The 22,046-nt window shown below is 37.8% G+C and overlaps 1 protein-coding gene across 2 annotated transcripts in view; it reads left to right on the top strand.

The window, feature by feature from the left end:
* LOC131064572 (probable NADH dehydrogenase [ubiquinone] 1 alpha subcomplex subunit 12) overlaps window positions 1-22,046 on the top strand; it is a 108,871-nt gene that overhangs the window by 32,590 nt on the left and 54,235 nt on the right. For both annotated transcript variants that reach the window (XM_057998755.2, XM_057998754.2), the window contains one exon: window positions 15,938-16,029. In XM_057998755.2, coding sequence (XP_057854738.2) covers window positions 15,938-16,029 — 92 coding nt within the window. The remainder of the gene's footprint in view (window positions 1-15,937; window positions 16,030-22,046) is intronic.

Raw genomic sequence — 22,046 nt, forward strand, 5'->3', positions numbered from 1 at the left:
ACTTTAAGTTACATTTCATGTATATATTGGCAGGATGTTTGAGAGTGGTTTCGGATCTCTAGGAGTTATAATGCAAATTCTAGGTTTTAGAAGATTTTTAAATTCAGACTTTGTCAAATTTCAGTAATCAGTAGGCTCCTATTAGCATTCTCTCACTCTCTCTATCTCACTTACTTTATCTGCCTTGAATTTTAGACCTATCTATCTCCCTATCACTCTTCTTTTATCCCGTCTCTCTACCATTCTTTATCTCACTCTATCCTTTCTCCCCCAAGATTTAGAACCTAATTTTGGTGAGGTGAAGCCACATCGGACTCCTAGGAGCAGACCCTCTAGTTCTATCTCTCCCCTAGTTTTCACTAGAACTAGGAAGGGGAAGATGTAAAATGTTTTGATGTAGTATTTACTTTTAGTTTTACAAGAACAATTTGCTATTTCATTTTGTTTTAGTCTGTCAAACATCGACATTCCACAAGAGGATGCCATTTTGTACCCAATTTTCATTTAAATCAATCAAATATATCTAAACTCAACTTGTTTCATTTGTGGACTCATTGGATGCATCTCATTAAATTTTGTTAAAAACATGCATTTCTAATTAAACTTAATCAATTTTTTAAGTTCCCGAGATTTTGCTGAGTTTTTGACTGGGCCTTGGTGAGTTTTTGCTTTTGGCGAGTAGCTCAACTACGGTCTCATCTACTTGACTCACACACGCCCTGATATTTCCTTTGCGGTTGGCCTGGTTTCACGCTTTATGCAGGAAGCACATGAGCTTCATTGGAAAGCTAACAAATGAATCTTGCACTACATACAGGGTACACATCACTTTGGGATCAACTATGCATCAGCCACAGGACTTACCTTGGTTGGTTACATGGACTTCGATTGCCTTGGCAATCTTGATGATCGTAAGTCCACTTCAAGTTACAACTTTCATCTTGGTTCAGCCCCATTTGTTGGCAGAGCAAGAAGTAGCATGCTATTGCTGTTTCTTCGACTGAGGCTAAGTATCAAGGGGCTGTTAATGTAGCCACTGAGGCTATTTGGCTCTAGAATATTCTCATAGAGTTTGGCTTCACCACTCCATGGCCTACAACCCTTCATTGTGACAATCAAAGTACCATTTAGATCTTGAAGAACACGGTTCACCATCAGTAGACCAAACACATCGAGATCCACATGCACTACATCAGGGAGTTGATATAGGAGCAGGTCATTGATTTGCACACTCCACGATCTACAACCCTTCATTGTGACAATCAGAGTACCTTTTAGATCTCAAAGAACCCGGTTCACCATCAGTAGATCAAAAACATCGAGATCCACATGCACTACATCAGGGAGTTGATACAAGAGCAGGTCATTGATTTGCAGTATTGTCCTACAATAGAGCAAGATGCAAACATGTTCACCAAACCCTTCAGTGAGAGTAAGTTTCATTAGTTGTGAGCTCTCTTGGGGGTGTGGGATATTTCATCAAGGGGTCAGTTGACTTCCCCATCTTCTCTTATGGGGGGGAGTTTTTCCTCTCTCAAGGTTTTGTCCTTCTTTGAGTTTTGTGTGTTCATCTCTCTTTTGGGAGGAGTTTTTTCCCATTGGGTTTTCTCCCTTTTTCAGTTTGTGAGAGATGCATTGCATTTGTACATGAGTACCTAACATGGCCTTGTAGCCAAGACCCATTTTGCATTGTTAGCTTGAGTCTACATTCCTCTAAGTTGCACTTAAGGGGGGGTGTTGGTGTAAATTATGTCCCATAATTACACTTTACTTAGTTGACTTAGGATAATGCATTCATTGTAGTTTGCATATGAGACACTTAGGGAATTGTGCATCTAGGGAAGATGGTTGTAGGAGTAATTCCACCCTTTGTGGTGTTATCTTGTTATCACATTCCACCTTTGGTGGGTGATCCACCTTTAGTGGAATATTCTATTATTTCTCTTACCTACCCTTACCTACCCTTGTATCTCATTTGGCCACATGTCATGATTGTGTGCTCTCATATCCCTATGGCCTTGCCTTTATAAGCAGGCTCATGTTCATTGGATAGTTGATCAATTTTGCATCTTGATAAGAATATAATTTGTTCTTGTCTATCTTTGTATCTCGTGTTGTGCTATTCATTGGCTTCTAGATCTTGGTTATTATTGGCAAATTTTTACAAAGAGCAACCTATGAAAGCACACAAAGTTATGGACGATACATCTAATAGTACGAAGAGCAAAATATTTAACGTGGAGCGTGCAAATAATGGTCAAGTCAAATCAACCTCATAGAAAATTATAGAGAAAGGAAAAGAAAATAAAAAAATAAAAAAACAATGGAAAGAAAAAGGCAAAAATATAATATCAAAAAATCAAAGTTGAGAAGTAAAAGTTTCAAAGGGGCCGATTATAAAGTTGGTTAGCTGTAGGGTCGGAGGAATTACTTACTCATCACACTATATGACCTTGGCATGTATTCATTTTCTTCATCATACAATGAGCCTCTTTTAAAGTATGACACTATCAAATAGATAGGGCATTGACAGTATTGTTCTTTCTTTCCATCATATGACTTGTATTTTTTTAAACTTGTGACACTTAGACAAAAGCATTCAAACCTAATGTGATGGCTTCTCTATGGCACTTGATGGTACATAGTCTCTATCGTACAACAATCTGCAGAGTTTAACATCCAGCTAACTCCATTTCCACTTCCAGTTGTTAGATGACACTTTGATCACATAGCACGATAGTAGCATCCTCATACCACATGACAATCCCTTCTTGCCTCCATCGTATGATGTGTTGCAGTTTAATCTCACAACCTCAATTCTATTGGGGTCCATACAATAGGTTACTTTTAGCACTATATGACGTATTGCCTTCATCCATATATGACGTCGATCCAAGAGTTGAGTATGACATCGGTCGAAGCGTTGCATACAACGGCTTGCTAATTCCAACATTTGGCGAACATAAGTTGTGTTTAGGTGTTAGGGTGTGTAGCAGACACAAGAATATCACGTCCAAATTGCACGGTGTTGATTGGATACAATACAACATCATGGGAAAATTTTGTTGTAACGTCCTTTCGTCATAGTACATCATTCAATATAATCTCATTGCACAACAACTCACACATGGTACAACAACGTTCATAGGTGGTCGATCGCTCGGTGCATCATCTTGGGGTGTGAAATGATAATTTGATGTTGTATTAAATGTTAAAATATTCGATATTATTAAAAAATAGAGCAAAAACTCTATATAAGGAATTTACAATAGACGATGTTTAAGATGACTAAGATGACCATTAAAGAAACATTACAATATTCTAATACCCTCCCTTAATGGTCATCATTCTAACTACCCAAAGAAAAACAAAGAAGGCTGCCACCTTCATCTCAAAACATTCTGCGATATGAGCCTGCCACTGACCCTATCATTGAGATGAGCCTACCACTGACCTTCCTAGTTTTTGGAGAACTTTTGGATAACACAAATTGTCCACAAACTTTTGCAGATGAGCATGACGCCCCAAAATAGAAAAAAATCGCCAAACCCAGAAATTGAAGTTTACAAAGCGTCGCTTTTTCGGAAAAAAATGGTAAAACCCTAAGACAGGAACACTTGTACTCATGATTTTTGAGGAAAAAATAATGCAAAACCCAAAATCCCACACGAACATCGTAAATTACAGATGACTAGACACAATTTTTGAGGTGAAAAATCTATTAAAACCGGACACAATCTTTGAGGTGAAAAATTGGTCAAAACCCAACAGAATTTAAGGATAAAAATTATTAAAACCCTCCCATATTTTTTTAAGGGAAAAAATTATTTAAACCCATCAAAAAATTTATTTAAACCCATCGGGTTTTTTTTAAGGGAAAAAATTTATGAAAACCTATTAGAACATCTCTAGGCGACCAAACAAAGAGGCTAATTGCATGCCCTAGTCACAATGTTGTAGGGAGATGAAGACATCAAACAAGGCTCTACTCCATGGAACCCTAAATTGCAGGTACAAAGGATCTGAAACCCTAGGTCGCTGGATGCAGAATACAAATGCAGGTTGTAGATCTGAAACACCACAATCGTGAACGGAAACCAAAAATCCGTTGGCATGAAAGAATAGAATAAAACCTCCTCAATCTTCAAACACAACACCCAAACTACCCATGAACCCACAAAAATTTCAAATTATAGCTCCAAAAGAGGCCACAAAATTTTGCAAAGAATTCAACAAATCTCCAACGATTTATTAAAAATTGAAAAAACAAATTTCTGGAAAAAAATTCCAGATAAGAAGAGGTTACGAATTTTTTCTCAAAAAACTCGCCAAATGTTATGAAATCTCATTGGCTTGCTCTGATACCATGTTAAAATATTCGATGTTATTAAACAATAGAGCAAAAGCTCTATATAAAGAATTTACAAGAGACGATGTTTCAAAAAAAGAAACAATCGTAAACAGAAGCTAAAAAATAGAAACCAACTAAAGACAACTAAGATGACATGACCATTAAAGAAACATTACAATATTCTAATATTAAACAAAGGTGAGGAATACTTCTTTTAAAGAACATTACAAGAAGATCTTTCCATAACGGAAACAATCAAGAATAGAAACATGAAAGACAGAAAGGAAACTTTCTAAAACTAACTAAAGACGAAAGACATAAATGGAAATTTGTAAATACTAACTAAATGACTAAGATGACCATTATAAAAATATTACATTAATATTTTAATAGCCTCCCTTAATGGTCATCCTACTAACTACCCTACAAAGGACTTGACATAATCTGTAGGTCTTTTGGCCATGAATGCATAGAAGGCTGCCCCCTTCTCTTTAGAACACTCTGTGACATGAGCTTGTTGTTGAGATTATCCTTGGTTCTGCAAAACTTTTGGATATGACCAAGTTTACCATAATCCTTACAACATGATGTTGGGTAAGAAAGCTATCCCTCCTATTTAGAGATACAAAAATCAAGATCAACTGCTCAAAAACTTCATAGGTTTGAAAGAACACGATTTTGCCAAAAATCGTCAAAAGAAGCAATACCCACGATTTGTAGAAAAACCGTGCAAAAAACAAATAAAGGAATCACAATTTTTGAAGAGCAAATCGTGCAAAACCCTCCATGATTTTTTGTGGAGAAAAATAAAAAAATCCATAATTATTTTTTTTGGAAAAAAAATCAAAAAACCTTTCATGATTTTTTTTGTGGAGAAAAATAAAAAAACCCGCTAGTATGTTCAAAAAGTTTACTCGTGGCCATCATGATTAGTAAACAGAAATAAAAACTCTCTGATTTTAATGGAAAAAATAAGCAAAACCTTTCAATGATTTTTTGTGAAAAAAATCAGAAAACCCATGGTTTTTTTACTAAAAAATTCACCAAAAAGAACCTAAGCTTTGATACCATGAAATGATACTTTGATGTTGTGTTAAACAAAGGCGAGGAATACTCCTTATATAGAATATTACAAGAAGATTTTTACATAACGGAAACGATCCAGAATAGAAACATGAAAGACAAAAAGGAAACTTACTAAAATCAACTAAAGACGAAAGACATAAATGAAAGTTTCTAAATACTAACTAAATGACTAAGATGATCATTATAGAAACATTGCATTATTATTTTAACAGGGAGAGTGTACGACAAGCAATTCAATTGTTGATTGATGTCATATGTTGGCTAAACACTCCAAAATCTCTATTTTTTTTGGCTTTGTCAACATTACTTTTTGCCTCTTTAAAAATCACGAAAATGGTGTCTATTGCCCCTTGACCTTGTTGGGGGCGCTGCCCTCAACCTTATTGGAGGTGCTGCCCCCCGACCCTCACAAGGGGTGCAACCCTATGAGCTTGTTGGGGGTGTTGCCTCTGTTGGTGTTGGAAATAAGCCACACCCGGATTGACGATGGACTGGTCCAAGAGGGGCCAGTAGCTCAGTGGTAGAGCACTCCAGCAGCCTATGGAAGGTCCTAGGTTCGAGTCCTAGCTGGTCCATGTCTCAACATGGTATCAGAGCCAGGTCCAGGCTAGGAGCCCCAAGCACACGAGAGGTGTGGCTTAAGGGGGGGTGTTGGTGTTGGAAATAAGCCACACCCGGATTGACGATGGATTGACGATGGACTGGTCCAAGAGGGGCCAGTAGCTCAGTGGTGGAGCACTCCAGCAGTGTATGGAAGGTCCTAGGTTCGAGTCCTAGCTGGTCCATGTCTCAACAGCCTCCATACCCCCATTACACTCATTTGATTTGTCAAGTAGAGGCTCGTCTCTAATATTGTCATCAATTTGGAAAGTCTTCCCTTGATGTTTACTTATGTCTAGAAGATGACTTTTTCTTTTTTTGGGGGGATTTTGTAGTCAGTGTACAATACATTTATTATGTTTTGATAAATTGGTTATTTGACTATATACTAATTGTTTGAATTAAGTATTTGTAAGCGTCATGTAGTTATAAGTGTTGGTTGGTTGACGGTTGTGTTCCTCTTGGCAATCATTGGGTCCTTTAAATAGACTGCGTTTTGTCAAATGGTACGAAGTAAGCAGATCAACTCCGATCTCTGATTGACCATCTCTAGTCTTCTTTTGTAATAATTTCATGTGCGGATACATATATACTTCACTTTTATCTGGTATGCATTGTCATCTCTATTATCAACTTATGTATTCATTTTTACAGATAGAGTAGTAAATATCCTTTGCACTGAGTTGCTTAATTTGTGACATATTGCCAAAGAGGTGATGTTTGGTGAAATTTGATATGCCTATTTGTTCCTTCATCTATTGAACTATAATCAACAAACATCATGAACTATACCTGTACCTACATGTTTTAAAATTAACAAATATTATGATAATTAAAAGAATTATATTGTAACCTATCTTATGTAAAAAAAATGAATAACAATCTAGAAAATAACAATTCAACATGTAGAAAACAACGCAATCTGGGAAATAAATTTTTAGAAAAATACAAAACTATTTTTTTAATGCATGGAATGATGTATCTCCTTTATACAAGCTATTTTATCATCGCTGAAGCTATACAATATACTTTTTCAATTCTTCAAGCACAATAGCATTATAATTACGTCGAAACGACACAACAATTTGAAAGTATAAATGGAAATCAATTACCTAGATGTAAATGGAATTCAATTACCTAGATGTAAGATGGAAAAACTTGGGAAATTAAAAACACTATAATACTCGTAAAAGAATGGGAAAAAAATCTGCAGTTATTTCATGCCAAATAAAGTGCATAGGAAGAGAAAGAAAGTACAATTTCAGTTATAAACCGTAGATAAAGATTTAATGTTACTAATTACTGTTGTATTCTCCCTAAGTATCAAATTTTCAGTCTTAGTATATATTGTCATATACAAAACAAAACTTGAACTTACAAATAGCCTCTAAGACAGCCATGCCTAGAAATGCGAAGCAAAAGTGAATGCCTTTCCACCCATGTTCTCCACTTGACTATAGTCACAATCATCCAAAGCCTCATTCAAGATAGCCAAGTCCTCATCAATAAGTGAGGACTTCTGTTACCTGCAAGGGGAAGGCTGCCTTGTCCACTAATTTGCCAAACAAGCCCCATAAACCAGCTGCGATGCAGCCGCAACCATCGCTGCCAGTTTCAAACCCTTCTAAGAAGTGGAAGGATGTTGCTACTCCTGTTGCCATTAAGGCTTTTTTCATCCGTCTTTTGTGTGAACACTTCAGCCAACATTGGTGCTCTCTGCTCAGCCACATAGTTTGCATTCTTGTAGCCCTTCAGGGTGTGTAGAGGAAGGCGAGATTTGCTCTAGAAAAAGCAAAGGAATGGTTTACTTGGTTTTCAGAAAGCTTTTGATTTCTTGCAAAATTGTTTCTTCTCACTTGAGGATGAAGATGGTATGCAAGATTTTGAATCATGTGTTTCCTGTCTTGAAATGTTCAAGGTCTCACTGATCTCGCTAGGAAGTATTTTGTGTGGGGTACTCAACAGTTTCTTTCTAGTATTGATGTGTTAATCATGCTCTTTGCAACATGCTAAGTTATTTGGCTAGCATGCCTGGTGTTTGCCTCCAATCATGAGGTGGGTCATGGAGGGGTGGTTACCCTTCTTGCGCCACAGTGGCAATTTTGTGTGATTGATCATGGGCCTGATCCCACTCAGTGCCTTGTTTGGATCCTCATGTCGTTCGATAATCATTCCTTTAGGATCATTAATGTTTATAGTCCCAATTACGTTGTTGAGAGGTTTGCACTCTAGCAATGGATTGCCGATTCAATTGCTCTTGCCACTTGGGTTCTTTGTGGCGACTTTTATATGGTTGAGGTGGCTTCTGATAAGGAGGGGTTATTGCCTTTTCCCTGGATAGTTGACGAATGGGAGGTGTGGGTCCATATGCACAATAAATTGGGTCTTTATGATCCCAATACCTTCCATTGCTACTTGGAAGTTGTTTGGCATACCTGGAGTAACCTTTGAGCGGGGGAAATGACAGTCCTTAAATGGCTTGATCGTGCTACGATAATGACGCAATCTTTTTTTTTTCATTTTGCTCTTGTCAAGCTTTTCCAGTTATGCCTCTCCCCAAGATTACTTTGTCAAACCACTTTCCCATCAAGTTCAACATTAATTGGCAAGTGGGCTTGGAGCGGCTTTCCAAAACCCTATTCTTTTTGATTACCTCATTGTTGAGTCATAAACCCACACCAGCCCACATCCAAAGGGTTTGGAATCTTGAGTGTCGTCCTACACAACATTTCGAGTGGATTGCGTAGTGGAATCGTGCTATCCAATGCACATCCTACTTCCTCCACATTTATGGTCGCCGACTTGATATTTTTCCTTGGTGATCCTATGAGGCTACCAACTTGGATCTTCACCGTGCCATGGAGGTGTTCACTTCTATCCTCTCTCCTAGCTTGCAAGCTAGGGTGGCTTAGCTCCGCCACCAAAAGCAGAATGCGGACAACCATACTGCTAGAGGGGCTCAAATCAAAGCCAAACTTCACTGCTTGAAGGTGGGCGATTGAGCTACCAAAGAGTTTTTTCTGGCTCTTCGACTTCGTCATTCCTCACTAGACATCAAAATAATTAAGGAAGGTCAAATGGTTCTCTTAGAGCTACCAGACATTCTGTACGTGTTTGTCTGGCATTATGAGAAGGTTTTTCATTGTTAGACGATTTGTCATTGATGTCAAGGTGATCTGCAGACAAAAAACAATAGCACAAGATCACACAAGATTATCATTATGAAAGTGCATTTTGTTATGTTGTGTCTGTATGTGAATAAAAGTTATGCTATCTGTCATTGGTAATAACATCTGTATAACATTGGCTTCCCAGGTGAAGAATATTGCTTGCAAATGTCTAAACATGTGAGATGTAATATGCTTTTCTTATTCTTGATCGATGCTGTTATCAAACTGATTTGGTTGAAGTCAGTTATACCTGTCATGAGCAGTTAGGTGTTTGGTTTTAGTTTATAACTGCATGAGGCAGTTTACCAATTGTTTTAACCATTCTTCAAATGTGATTCAAAAGTATAATTAAGAAGTCGATGGAGATGTCCTTTGTAAGTTTGCATAACAAAAGGATTGGTTGAAAGCAGTTATAACTTCCTTGCAACCATTTATACCAGATTGATAGTTTATAAATAATTGGGTGTTTGGTGTGGAAAAAAAATGCTCACAAAGTTATAGAGAAATCTGTACGTAGAAGCTCTGAAAATTGTGTATTTTTTTAGAATATCACAACTAATAGATATGAAGTGTTGATCAAGTTAACCACTGACACATTATGTGAGGGTTAGAATAAGAATTCCGAAAAGACTTTGTTGATCAAAGTAGTCTTTGAAAGTCCGATCTTTACCTGTGAAAGAACAGTGCCAAGCTGCGGTGAACCAGACTTCAATTCGTGAGATATCAGACTATAATGAATTGGGTGCTTGCTATTATACTTCAGGTATAAACAAAATGTGTTTTAACAGTGTGGCATATCATCTGTAGTAAATTCATTTTCATGATAACAGTGATCATATTATTAATAGTCTGTTATCAGATTAATGAATTATCTCAGAATGTTGATCAGAGATTCATATTAAAGACATTGGCTTTCAGTCCTTAACAGCATGTATACAGGTCATCAGTATTGACAAGTTGAAGTTTATATATCAAAATCTGAAGAATAATTCGTTTATGAACATCAAAAGTTGTCATTTGTAATATTTCAATCTTGAAGTAAAAATAAGTTAATCTTTGTAATGTTTGTGGTTGGTGCCCATTAAGACATTGAGTTGGTGCTCAGACTAACAAGGTTGTGCTTGAAAGAGTTGATGCTCTTAGAATAGGGGATTGGTGTCTCCTTAGGGTTGGTGCCCTTAAACATTGTAATTGGATTCATTGTGAAGCTGGATTAGGACAGTTGATCCTAGCAGCATTTCTCACCGTGGTTTTCTCATCCTGGGTTTCCACGTAAAATATCGTGTATTGTGTCTTGTGTGGTTGCTTTGTTTTCATGTTCTTGTTAAATTCTCTTTCAGTTTTCAGTTTGAAGATTATACAGCTCTAGTTGCATACAAGTTAAGCATAAAAGTTAAGAAGTTGTGAAAGTTTTATTTACTACTGAGTCACCCCCCCCTCAGTAGTAAAACTATGTTCTACATTCATTGCTTAGGATGCTTCTCTTGAGCAAGATAGAGCTCTTGAGGATTGCCTCAAGGTTCCGATGTTGGCATTCTGAAACCCAAAATGCCTTCTGTGAGCAATTGCTCTCTCTTGAAGATCTTAAAGAAGCTGTCAGTTCCATGGTGGATGACAAGGCTCTTGGTTGTGATGGCTTGCCTTGTGAGTTCTACAAAGCCCTTTGGCCTTGTGCAGGTCCAGATTTACACAAAGTTTACCTTGAGGCTTTTCACAATCAATCTCTGGGACAATTGATTAACAAAGGAAACATAAAATTCATACCTAAGCCTAGCGATCTAGAGGACATTTGCAACTAGCGGTAGATCACGTTGTTCAATGTTTCGTACAAAATCATTGCTAAGGCCTCGACTTTGAAAAATTGACATTTGCTCACACAAATTATTCATCCTACCAGTTTATCCTAGATAATATTATTGCTTTTTGGGAAGATATGCAATGGGTCTATTTCTTCTAGGCGAGTTTGATGGATTGCCTTGCACGAGTCACCTAACCGGCTGGTTGATGGCCATTTTGTAGATGGCTCTTTCCTCACACTTTTTGAAGAGGAGCAAAACATCAAAGAGGCCCTTCAATGCCTTGACACCTTTTGTTTCGCTTTTGGTTTTGCCATTCAGTGGCATAAAACTCAGTGTTAGTGACAATCCTTTCTCTCAGTTCCATTATGATTGCTTTTAGTATGGGTGGAAGTGGATTGGGCATGGCGAGATTTTTTGGTTTCTAGGCATTCGCTTTCCCTTCTAAGCTTCATCGATGGACCTTTGCAATGCCGTCCTTGCCAAAATAAAGAAGAAACTTTCTTATCGGGTTGCCAAACTGCTTTTGATGGCTGGTAAGTTTCAGATGTGCCCTAAAATTCTCGCAAACACCCACATTTATTTTTCTTCTTGTTGGGCTCCTTCTAAGCCCTCTTATTTGAAAATAGAAAAGCTTTTGTGAGATTTTTGGTGGGCATCTTTGGAAGTCCACAACGATTTTTATCGAGTTGCTTGGGAGTTTCGTTGTCTCCTGTGTGACATTGGTAGTCTTGGGCTCCTCTCAACTTAGCATCAAGGATTAGCCCTTTGCGCCAAATGGGATTGTTCGTGCCATTTTTTGAGATGAAGCTTGGAAAGTTATCCCCGGGCATTGTATCTCTTTCAGATACCCAGTTAATCAGCCTGCTTGGAAGTAGATTGGTTTTCAAACCCCTCTAGTTATGAAATATTCTATTCACATCGAAGTCGCTTTTGTGGCAAAAAGTATCTGACATATGCCTGGGAAGTCGTAAGCCCTATCTTTGGTGTGCAAGCTCAATTTTTCAAGATGGTATTTCTTTCAATCAACATAATCTTTGGTGGTAACTTATTTAGATTCAAGGGCTTCCCCTTGCCTATCTGCATTGGGTTTGTGCCTTGTGGTTTCACAAACAAGGCATTTGCACACATTGTGATTTGTTTTGTAGAGCTTCAATTAGTCTCCGCTCTTGGGAAGATATGAAAGCCCAGTTCTGGCTCTCTCAGCCAAATCAAGAGGCATTTGACATTGTCATGTTAGATCTGCCTTTGAATATGCTACACAAGTTTGGCATTCACTCTTTGAAGCCATGGTGGAAAGACTTGCGTTGGTCTCACAACAACGCTTTTTGCAATTACAAGCCATGTTTGGGCTACTCCTAGCTTTCTCCTCACCTTCCGATGGTGCTTGCTTTGAATCTTAGGTGGCACTTGTAGTCACCTTTGTTTGTTTGGCAATGATGGTTTCACAACATTTGGTTTGCCATCATTGAGCCTAAGCTTGCCTATTTCGCTTGGTGTATTCTTTTCCAAGGCTTGCCTGTGGGCTCTTGCTTTCGGCATATGGGCATCATGGACCCTCATTGTCCATTCAATGGCCAACCAGAGTCTTTCGAATAGCTCTTTTGGTTTTGTCGTCGTGCTCAAAATTTGTGGAGTTGGATTCATGACTTTTTTCGCCCCTTCCCACCATAACCGTTTTCTTGGCATATGGTTCTTTTGGGGGATTGGCCTCGCATCTCTTTCAAGAATACCCAAATTTGGCATGATTTTAGAGTGAAGATTCTTTTTTCCTTATGGAAAGATATGAATGTTGTTTTATTTTCTCACAACTATATTGACATTGGTGTCTCGCGTTTTACTAAATCATGTATTTGTAACAATGTGATGCTTCAAATTCAAGTGCAAGCCATCAAGGTGGCGCTAGAGGTTGCCTACCTCTAGGAGCTTCTTCATCATTGGGGCAATGCCTGTTGTACTGTGGCTAGGGTCCCCTTGGACGATTTTGCCTCCCATAGTCGATCCCTACCTCGTGGCTAAAGTTCTTTAGCTTGATGTTCTTAGACCCCAATGTCCTAGGCTCCTCATTGCCAATCTGGTGGTGGGAATGGCTTGGCTAGGTGGCGCTTTGCTTCTCCTCCACACAGAGGTTTTGCCTCTAGGAGCGATTCTAGGGATTCAAGGCCATCTTTTGGTGGTGGCAATGGCTGAGTGGCTTTGGTGGTGGTGGTGGTTGGCCAGACTCTTCTAAATGGCTTCCTAGGTTGGCTCTGGTTATTGCGCTAGTTAATGCCGAAGAATAAGGAGGGTGAAGGTATTGCTCACAAGGGGTAGTCCATTCTTGATGTCACCTTGGACCTTGTTGATATATGGGGAAAATTGAATGACAGGGATCCCCCTCTGCCACCATTTGATGTTTCTCTTGCTGCTTAAGCAACTTATTGTTAATTCTTTTTGTTAGCTTTCCAGGCTTTGGTCACGTGTTTGTTTTTATGCTTTTCGGGCATTGCTCAAGTGACTTCAGGAGTGACCTTGTGTCCTATTTTTTGTGAATGTGTAATTATATTTAATTAATAGGTATTGATGTACTTATTCATAAAAAAAAAAGTTCAATCTCATTGAGATTAGTTGGTTGCTTATTTTCACCACTATGTGAGATTATCAATGATGAATCTATAAGTTCTTGACCTACTGCTAGAAAACTATCAAAAGTCATAATTGGAAATTTTCTAACCTTAAATTGTCTTCAAGCGAAGTAAATATTCTATGTTACCCCAAGTTTTTGGGATGAGGATGATGGGGTATGGGGAAATGCCTTTTGGGTTCCCTGATTTTTTGAGCCATTTTTGGGGACGATAGGTGATGACAATATAAAAAAAAGGGAAAATTTGAAATATTTAGGGAAATTTTAAATATTCATATGATAACATTGTAAAGCATTCATGTTTACATTCTAGAACCTTAATACATAACATTTGTGTTAAATTGAGATTTTACATGAGAGTCAAAGTCAAACAAATTAGCAAATGATACAATGTCAAAACCTAATTCAAATTGCTTTCCTTGTGGCAATATCACTACTACCACTACCAACAATGGATGCAATAGGCATAGATGCTTATTCGCTTGTAGAAAAATGTGTCAGCATTGTCACACCTTTAGACCTCATTTTTGCAGCCATGTACAATCAAGGAGCCTCTACCTTTTCATCCTCCTTTATGTTTGGACAAACTTTAACTCCATGGCATTACAACCAAAAAATGAGACCGTAGTGTTGTGTAGCTCCCTCTAAAACCTACGTTGCAAATGTGACAACCACAGCCTACTCCCCCTTGAATTTTTATTTTTGGTATCTAAGGCTATAACAAGTTAGAGAAGAGGTTTTTTTGTTGGAAGGGCCCTTTGCATAAGGTTTCAAGACAACTGAAAGGCATTCAAATGGATTTGGTGGCTGTTCACCTCCACCCTCAATACTTCAACACTCTAATGAGGCTGCAACTCTTACATTTATACGAGTTTCTTCCACTTCATTGTCACTACAGTCATTCTCACTGCTACTCATGTTGTTTTCTTGGAATTCAATGCAACTTTAAACCATAATTCCATAGAGTTTCCTGGCAGGGGATGTGGAGACGGGTTCTGGGGATGAGGAACAAGGGTCCTAAGTTTGGGGATGGTGGCAAAGCAGCGGTGGGTAGGGGGTGCTGATATACAAACTGAGTTGAATTGAAGTCTTCAAGGCAAAATCTGCAATATAACATCTCCATGAATGCCCTATGAAAGTCAATATAGTTTTCAAGAAGTTGAATGTTACAATTAGTATGTAATGGCATGTGCCATATAGCAAGAGACCTATTGACGACCTGGTGGAGGTGGCAAAGGTGGTGGTGCTGTGGGGGGGATGTGTCCTCCAAATCCTCAGCTCTCGGAAATGTCCCCCTACCGGAGATGTGGGTTTTTTTGGGGGGGATGCGTCCTTGTGGAACACTGAAATAAAAATTAAAAATTAGACAGTTCTTATTTTAAACTTTGAAAAAAGATTGCAAAAAAAATAAAAATAGAATGACTTACCTCGTTGAAGAAATTGCAATCTCACTACGAATGATGCCCTAGATTCAACCATTTTTGCGGCTGGCCCTTCAATCTCTGCTAAAATGAATTTCTCTTCCTTCAACCCCCTGCTAAAATGAATTGCTCTTATTTCAAACCCTGGTGCAATATTTTGTACAAACAAAAACTGCGTATGAAATGAATTCTCTTTTCTCACGTAGGGTGAGTTGAGGTGTGGGGGCCAACAAAGAAAGGATATTAAAATGTTTTTAAAAAACTTTTGATTGGTTTTTTATTTTAAAAAATGTTACTTTTTGAAGGGGGTGACCAGTCATTCCCTCCAGTCTCTTGCCACACCCCCCTATTTCGGGGATGTTTCTAACTTTCTTGCCATTTTTCAAAAAAGCGGTTAGACATACCAAAAGACACCATGAAATCTGCAATAATGATGATTAAGAAATTTGAAACTCTTTGGCATTTCTTCTTTATGATTAGGTTGCTGGATTGTTAGAAGGACTAATTACCATAGGATTTTTTTAAATGAGGCTTATTCACATCAAGGTTTTGTCAACTCCTATTGTTTATCCTATAGCATTGCTGGCATAAAAAAATCAAAGTCATTCAATCTAGATTTCTTTTGTTCCTTTTTTCCATCTCACATAGGTGGTTAGTATTGATTCTCTGCTTTTATAATTTTATTGAATAAAATGCTTTTTATTGCTTATACTTCTATAATGTTATCTGCCACTTAATTATGAAGTTTGATTTTCAACACTTTGTCAGATAATGTGTTTTAATGACACGTTGTGTTTGCAAGCTGTGTGTATCTTGGGCCCTGTTAGTCAACAACTTAAGATTCTTCAATTTCTAACATTTGGCATGTAAATTGAAATGTTAATGGACAGGGCAACAAAAATACATAATATAGGTGCTACTCTTGTTGGTGTTGATAGTTTTGGAAACAAATATTATGAGAAGCTGGAAAACGTTCAATTTGGTAAGCCTAAGATAAATCTTCTTCTTTGATTAAATTGTACTGAAATTTGTATCCATTTTTGGTTTAACTTCGTATAGGTATTATTATAGATGTCCATCACGTTTTCCCTTTTTGGCATTCCTTAGAATTTTGCTAGACGTTGATTCACCTCCTTTAAATCAACTTAAAGATGAATTTGCTTCAGAGTCACATACGATCTAAACTTGGTGATTAAATTTTTACCAGTGTTTCTCCTTGGTTTGGGGACAGGAGTAAGCTCGTTTTTTAATATTTTGGTGATAGTAAGGGAATGCTTTTTTTTGTTTTGATAAAATTTAACAACTTTATTAAATTATTTGAAACATAATGACAAGATTACAAGAGGAAATGGTCTGATTATTTAGAGGTATAGACCCTCCAACCCTAAAGCAGAAAGAGCAAATTGCAACCAGTGGAATTAGGATCTATTGTTGTCCTCCAAATCCATATAGATATCATGATGACCCGAATTGTGATTGTTCCCTGATTCAGAATATAGAACCTGTGGTGTAGATATTCAATGCTGCGGGTATCATTGAGGAGAAAATGCATGGGCTCCCATATTACTTTAAGCTCATTAGTATTCACATTTATGGCTATTTAAATATCCATGATATCTCACATGTATGGTTTGTCAGATCTAGCAGAAGAAGGAATAAAAATGGACACAGCCACAGAGAATTTCTATTCTAGCATCCATACCTAAAGTCTTTAAACATTCCGTTAATGGGAACCTTCCAAAACGGAGAAAGGCTGATGCATAAAGCATTAACAAAGTCTTCTATTATTTCCCACAATCTTGTGGTGAGGAGCTGGATCTGAGTAAGACTCTAGAGATTTAATGTCACCTTGGAAATTGCTATAATTTGGTTCCAAGCTTAGGTTAGCCAACCAATCTGCGGGTTTGTTTCCCTTTCCTTTAGCATGCATAACACTCACATCCTCAAGTTTCTGGATTAGAGACATTGCCTTTTACCTTAGTCTTTGTAACTTACTCGTTTTCATACATTCTACCACAATTTGTGAATCACCTCCAATCTTAAGGTAAAGACTTGAAGCCATTGCCAATTCAGTGCCGAGACTCGTCATTCTATTTCTGTGAGGCTCTTAGAATTGGAGCCCAAACATTTAGAACAAAAAATAATGGTTAAACCTCTCTCATTGCAATGATTGCTTCACCTCCAGAAAACCCCGGGTCCTTTTTGGTGGCTTCATTGAAATTCAGTTTAGCCCAACCTACATGTAGTTTAGAAAAGTCAGTTCCTTAGGATACTAAGATCATTTGGACTAATTTCTTTTTTGTTAGATAGTTTTGAGAAACAAAATTTGACAACGATTGGATGAAACTATACACAAATCTGATCTAGAGATTCTGCCTTTGAATTGAATTTTTTGTCGTTTCTCTCTTATTAGCTTCTCTAGGAGGGTATGCTTGCAGCAAGTTTGCAGAGCCCCCTTAAGAATTCATAAAGAGGAGGGACACATTCTATTAGAATAATAATTTGTTATTATATCTTTAATGGTCAATATTGTAATATTAGCATAATCTTAGTTTGTATTGTTTCTAAATTCATTTTCAGTTCACGATTGTTTCATTTAGAAACATCGTCTTTCTAAATCTATTTAAGGAGCTTTCATCTTCTTTGTTTAATACAATTCATTATTTGAACATGGTATTAGAGTCGGAAATACAAAATTTTTGGGAAAAAATTTTAATTTTTCATCAAAATTTTTAGTAAGGTTTTTCAAAAGATTTTTGGTTCGATTTTTTAGTTCCTGTGGTTGTGCTTGCATGCTTGTGGGTCCGTGTTCGTTTTTTTTTGTGATCACGGATTTGTTAACAAGGCTTTGTTCGCTGGTTTTCTGGCTGCTACTGTTTGTGTTGTCTTTGTTTTGAAAATAGTGGCCGCTTTGCATTGATTTCAACTGTGTTTTTCGAAGACTGTGTGCAAAGGTTTTTGCTGCGTTATTTTTTTCTCCCATTTCTTGTTCATGACCCAACATGTTTGGCTCGACCTTTGTTTTGGTTCATGTTTGAGGGCACTTGCGTTTTTCGTTCTTTGCAAAGTTTGAAGGTAACTATGACGAGAATTCGTTTTCTCTGCTTCTTCCAGTCGGTGTTTTTCTTCCTACTTCTGATCCGTGATTTACTTCACAGCCCACAGTCTGGATGTCTCTACGACTTATGTGGCAAGGACTTCCATTTGCTTCTGCATGATTTGTCTATAAATCGTGACTGCCAATCTTGGTTGAGTCTTGGTGCAGTTGGAGGTTCCTAGGAACTAGGGTTTGCAGATCGATTCTAGGGTTTAATAATTTTGTCCTTCAGAATTATATTTAGGTTTTAATAATTTTGTGCTTAAAAATTATGTTCGGGTTTTAATAATTTGGTTATTAAAAATTATATTTGGGTTTTAATAATTTTCTCCTTAAAAATCCTTGGAGGGTTTTATAATTTGTCCCTTAAAAATTATATTTGGATTTTAATAATTTTCTCCATAAAAATTCTAGGAGGGTTTAATAATTTTTGTCCCTTAAAAACAAAAAATAAAAAAAAATATTGTGGGTTTTGCATGATTTTTTCCACAAAAATAGTTTTGTTCAAGGGTTTTACCTTTTTTTTTTCTTAAATACAAGGTTTTGTATGCTTATCCAACACTTGGTTCCTCTATGATCTTCCACCTAGGAAGAAGCCCATTGGTTGCAAATGGGTGTATAACCCTTGATAAGGACAAGGCATAGTTAGTTGCTCGAGGGTTCTCACTGAAAGCGGGCATTGTCTATGACGATACTTTTGCTCTTGCAGCCAAAATGAGTATAATTTGGCTCGTCCTTGCTATGTGTTGACGTGTATTTTGCACACTATCAAACACAGAATAAAATACCCAAGGGTACCTTATCCTCTCTTGAGTAAAGCCTCTGAATGCTGAAGATATCGCGAAAAGGATCAATCAGGGTGACTTCAAGGTTCTTCGCTGTAGGATCTCTACGTGTGGATAAGCACCAGTGGTCGTTGTGAATGCTGTTTCTTCAAGGGGGTCTTACGCACTTTGAAAGCTGGTCCGTGTTGTTCTCACTCGATTGCAGGAACAAGATTTTTCCTAATACTAACAAATTCTCAAAAAAGATCAAAAGATAGGGTTTTCAAGAGATGAATTCTAATCTAATCCTAAGAATGACTCAATGTAAGCTAGACCTGGTAAGATTCTACCAATTTCAGTATTGCCAATGAATTACAACTCTACTGGAATTGATGCGATCTTCTAAGGTGATTAGTGATTTTCAAATCATCAAGGATTATAGATACTATCATAAAGATACATATCAATATTTCAATAATGATTGAATGTTCAAGCAATCTCAATATCTCCAGTTGACCACACAAGGCGTCCTTACAATCAGTAAGGAGCTAGTGGTTTGGATACGAATCTCACCAAAGATCAAGCACAACACTTAGTCCTTCAAACTTAAATACTACTTCGACTGAGAATGATTCAAGAAGATAAACAACCATGAAGATAGCAACAAGTATTGCAATAAAACACCATAACTTCAATATTTTATTGATCTCAAAGCCAATTTGGACAACAATTGTTCATTATTCTTTCTTCACTACTCAGTCTTGCTACACAATAACTTTCTCTCTAAGCTCTTCTAATTTCTAATATCTTCTTCTAATTTCTCATCTAATCTAATGACAAAATGAAAATGAGTGAGGGTATATATAGCATCCTCAATTACAATGAACGGCCCAGATCGAAAGAAGATCAATGGTTGAGATTCTGACACCTAAACCCTAATTAGGGTTTGTTACAAAAAGTTCCCTTTTTAGATGAACATTATTAAATGCATAGCCAAATATTTAATTGGGACAAAAGTCGAGGAAACATAGACCAATGATAATTAAGATGCCACATCATCCTATAACAACCTTTCTTCTAGAACCTTGTTCCCTTTCCTATGCTCTTTCTTAGCATATCCAACGAATCTGGACACAATTCCTTCAATCTCAGCAATAGGAATCTCAAGAAGATTCTTCATTTGTTCCTCCAAGTGAATGACCTGATCGAAAGCAGTGAGAAGAGTTGCTTCCCACCCAGGTTCGAGTTCTTTGATCTTCTCAATTAGGAGCATAGTAGTGAACATCAGGTCTCGTTGCTCATCTGTTATGACATTTTCCTCTTTGCAAAAGATGACCTTGATTCTTTCTTCCAACTCTTGGATGTCCACATTTGTCTCAATCTCAATCCGTCGGCCAAGGATGGTACACAATACTTCAAACACTTTATCTTGAATTGGATGGATGACACCTTCAACTTGATTGCATTTGGTGCTGATGTCTTAAAAAAGGACCTCTTTCATCTGGAGTAGAGCTGACCACTGTAGTAGGTTATGAGTTCATCCATAATCTTTTCTTGTGCTAAGATCCTCCTCGGTGTTTGTCTGATTACTTGCAGGACAGGAATGATAACATCTCTGGTGTGAGTGAAGGCGGCTACAGTTGTCAACAGATTATGGATAATCTCGAGGACCTGGATAGCTCGATGAATTGTCTTCATCATTCTTGTTGCAAATTCAACGGCTACCGTGTGGGATTTATCAATCCAAGAACTCATAAGCTGAACCAAGCTTTTGACCCTTTCTGCTTCGCCAACTGATTCAAGAGGAAGTGCTTGCACAGGAGATACTGTTGGATCCTGATGTCTCAAGGGCTGATTGAGATGACTAAAGTAGCCTCTCCAAGCACCAACCTCTCTCTCAAGCCTCTTATTCTTTTCCACTTCTTCCTTGAGTTTGTCCTTAAGTGCTTCAAACGAATCGGTTGCTTCATCCATTGCCTGTTCAGTAGTGAGTGGACCAAGCTCAAATGTTTCTAAGTCATACTCATCTGCGAGAATCTCACCTTCATACTTGTCCACTACTGGCGTAGCAATTTCCTCGATCCTGTTTCATCCCTTATCACCTTGGACATCTTGGTGGCCTTCTTCTCCATTACCTCTTGAGAATTTCCTATAAGGCTCTCCAAATCAATTACATCTTCTTCATCCTCAATCACAATCACCCTAGTCAGTCTCTCCTTCAACCAATCTGGAATGGCAGATCTTGTCTCTCTCACTTGTATTTCTTTAGGTAGTGGTTCATCTTCTCGAAGAGGAGAGGTTGCTTCATTATCATTTCCCTGATCTTCCTGTAGCTCATCAATTCGGGGAGACCGACTTGATGAATGCGGAGGTGTTTGTCCTTTCTCTAGCCTATCATTTTGCACCATGGATTCCATAGATTCATCAACCTCAGGTACCATCTTCTCTTTACCTTCAACTTGACTTGCCTTCTTTTCATGTCGAGAAGATGTGCTTGATGGGCGATCTCGATTGGCTTCTTGCTTCTTCTTGGAAGATTCTCTTTTCTCAGGTCTTTCTTTCCTCTTTGCGCCTCTAGGATGAGAAGTGTTCTCACTCACGCTAGCTTCTCCTTCATCTGTCCTTGCTTCCAAAGTAAAAGTCATTGATATGTTTTGCTCTCTCAACTTCTGATGTTGTACATCCACCCATCTGCGAGTACATGATAATACTGGAGCCATAAAAGCTCTCAAGTCGAAAACCTCGGGCTCATTCCAATCTATCTTCACTGCTTTGTCTTCTTTGTCATAGGATAACTGGAGGTATCTGCCATTGTCCTGGGCCTGATCGGCTACTCCGTAAACTTTGCATTTCCTGATGAAATCTAAAGGCAATCTAGAATGCATCTTTCTTTTAACTTCTAAATCACTTGAGAGATTCATCCAAAAGTCTTCTACCTGAAACTCATGTCCATACTTCGTAGCAACTGTTTCTTCCACATAACCATAAGGATCAAAATTCTCCCATGGAGCAAAGAAGGTGAATGAATACAAGGCTAATTCCTTCTCTGCATCCTCCGAAGCTTGAGTATTAGGACATACCTCAACTGAATTCCCCAATATGATAAGCACGGGAACTCCATTTCCATGCTTGTGTCTG

This window comes from Cryptomeria japonica, chromosome 8 (assembly GCF_030272615.1).
Source record: "Cryptomeria japonica chromosome 8, Sugi_1.0, whole genome shotgun sequence".
Lineage (NCBI taxonomy): Eukaryota > Viridiplantae > Streptophyta > Pinopsida > Cupressales > Cupressaceae > Cryptomeria > Cryptomeria japonica.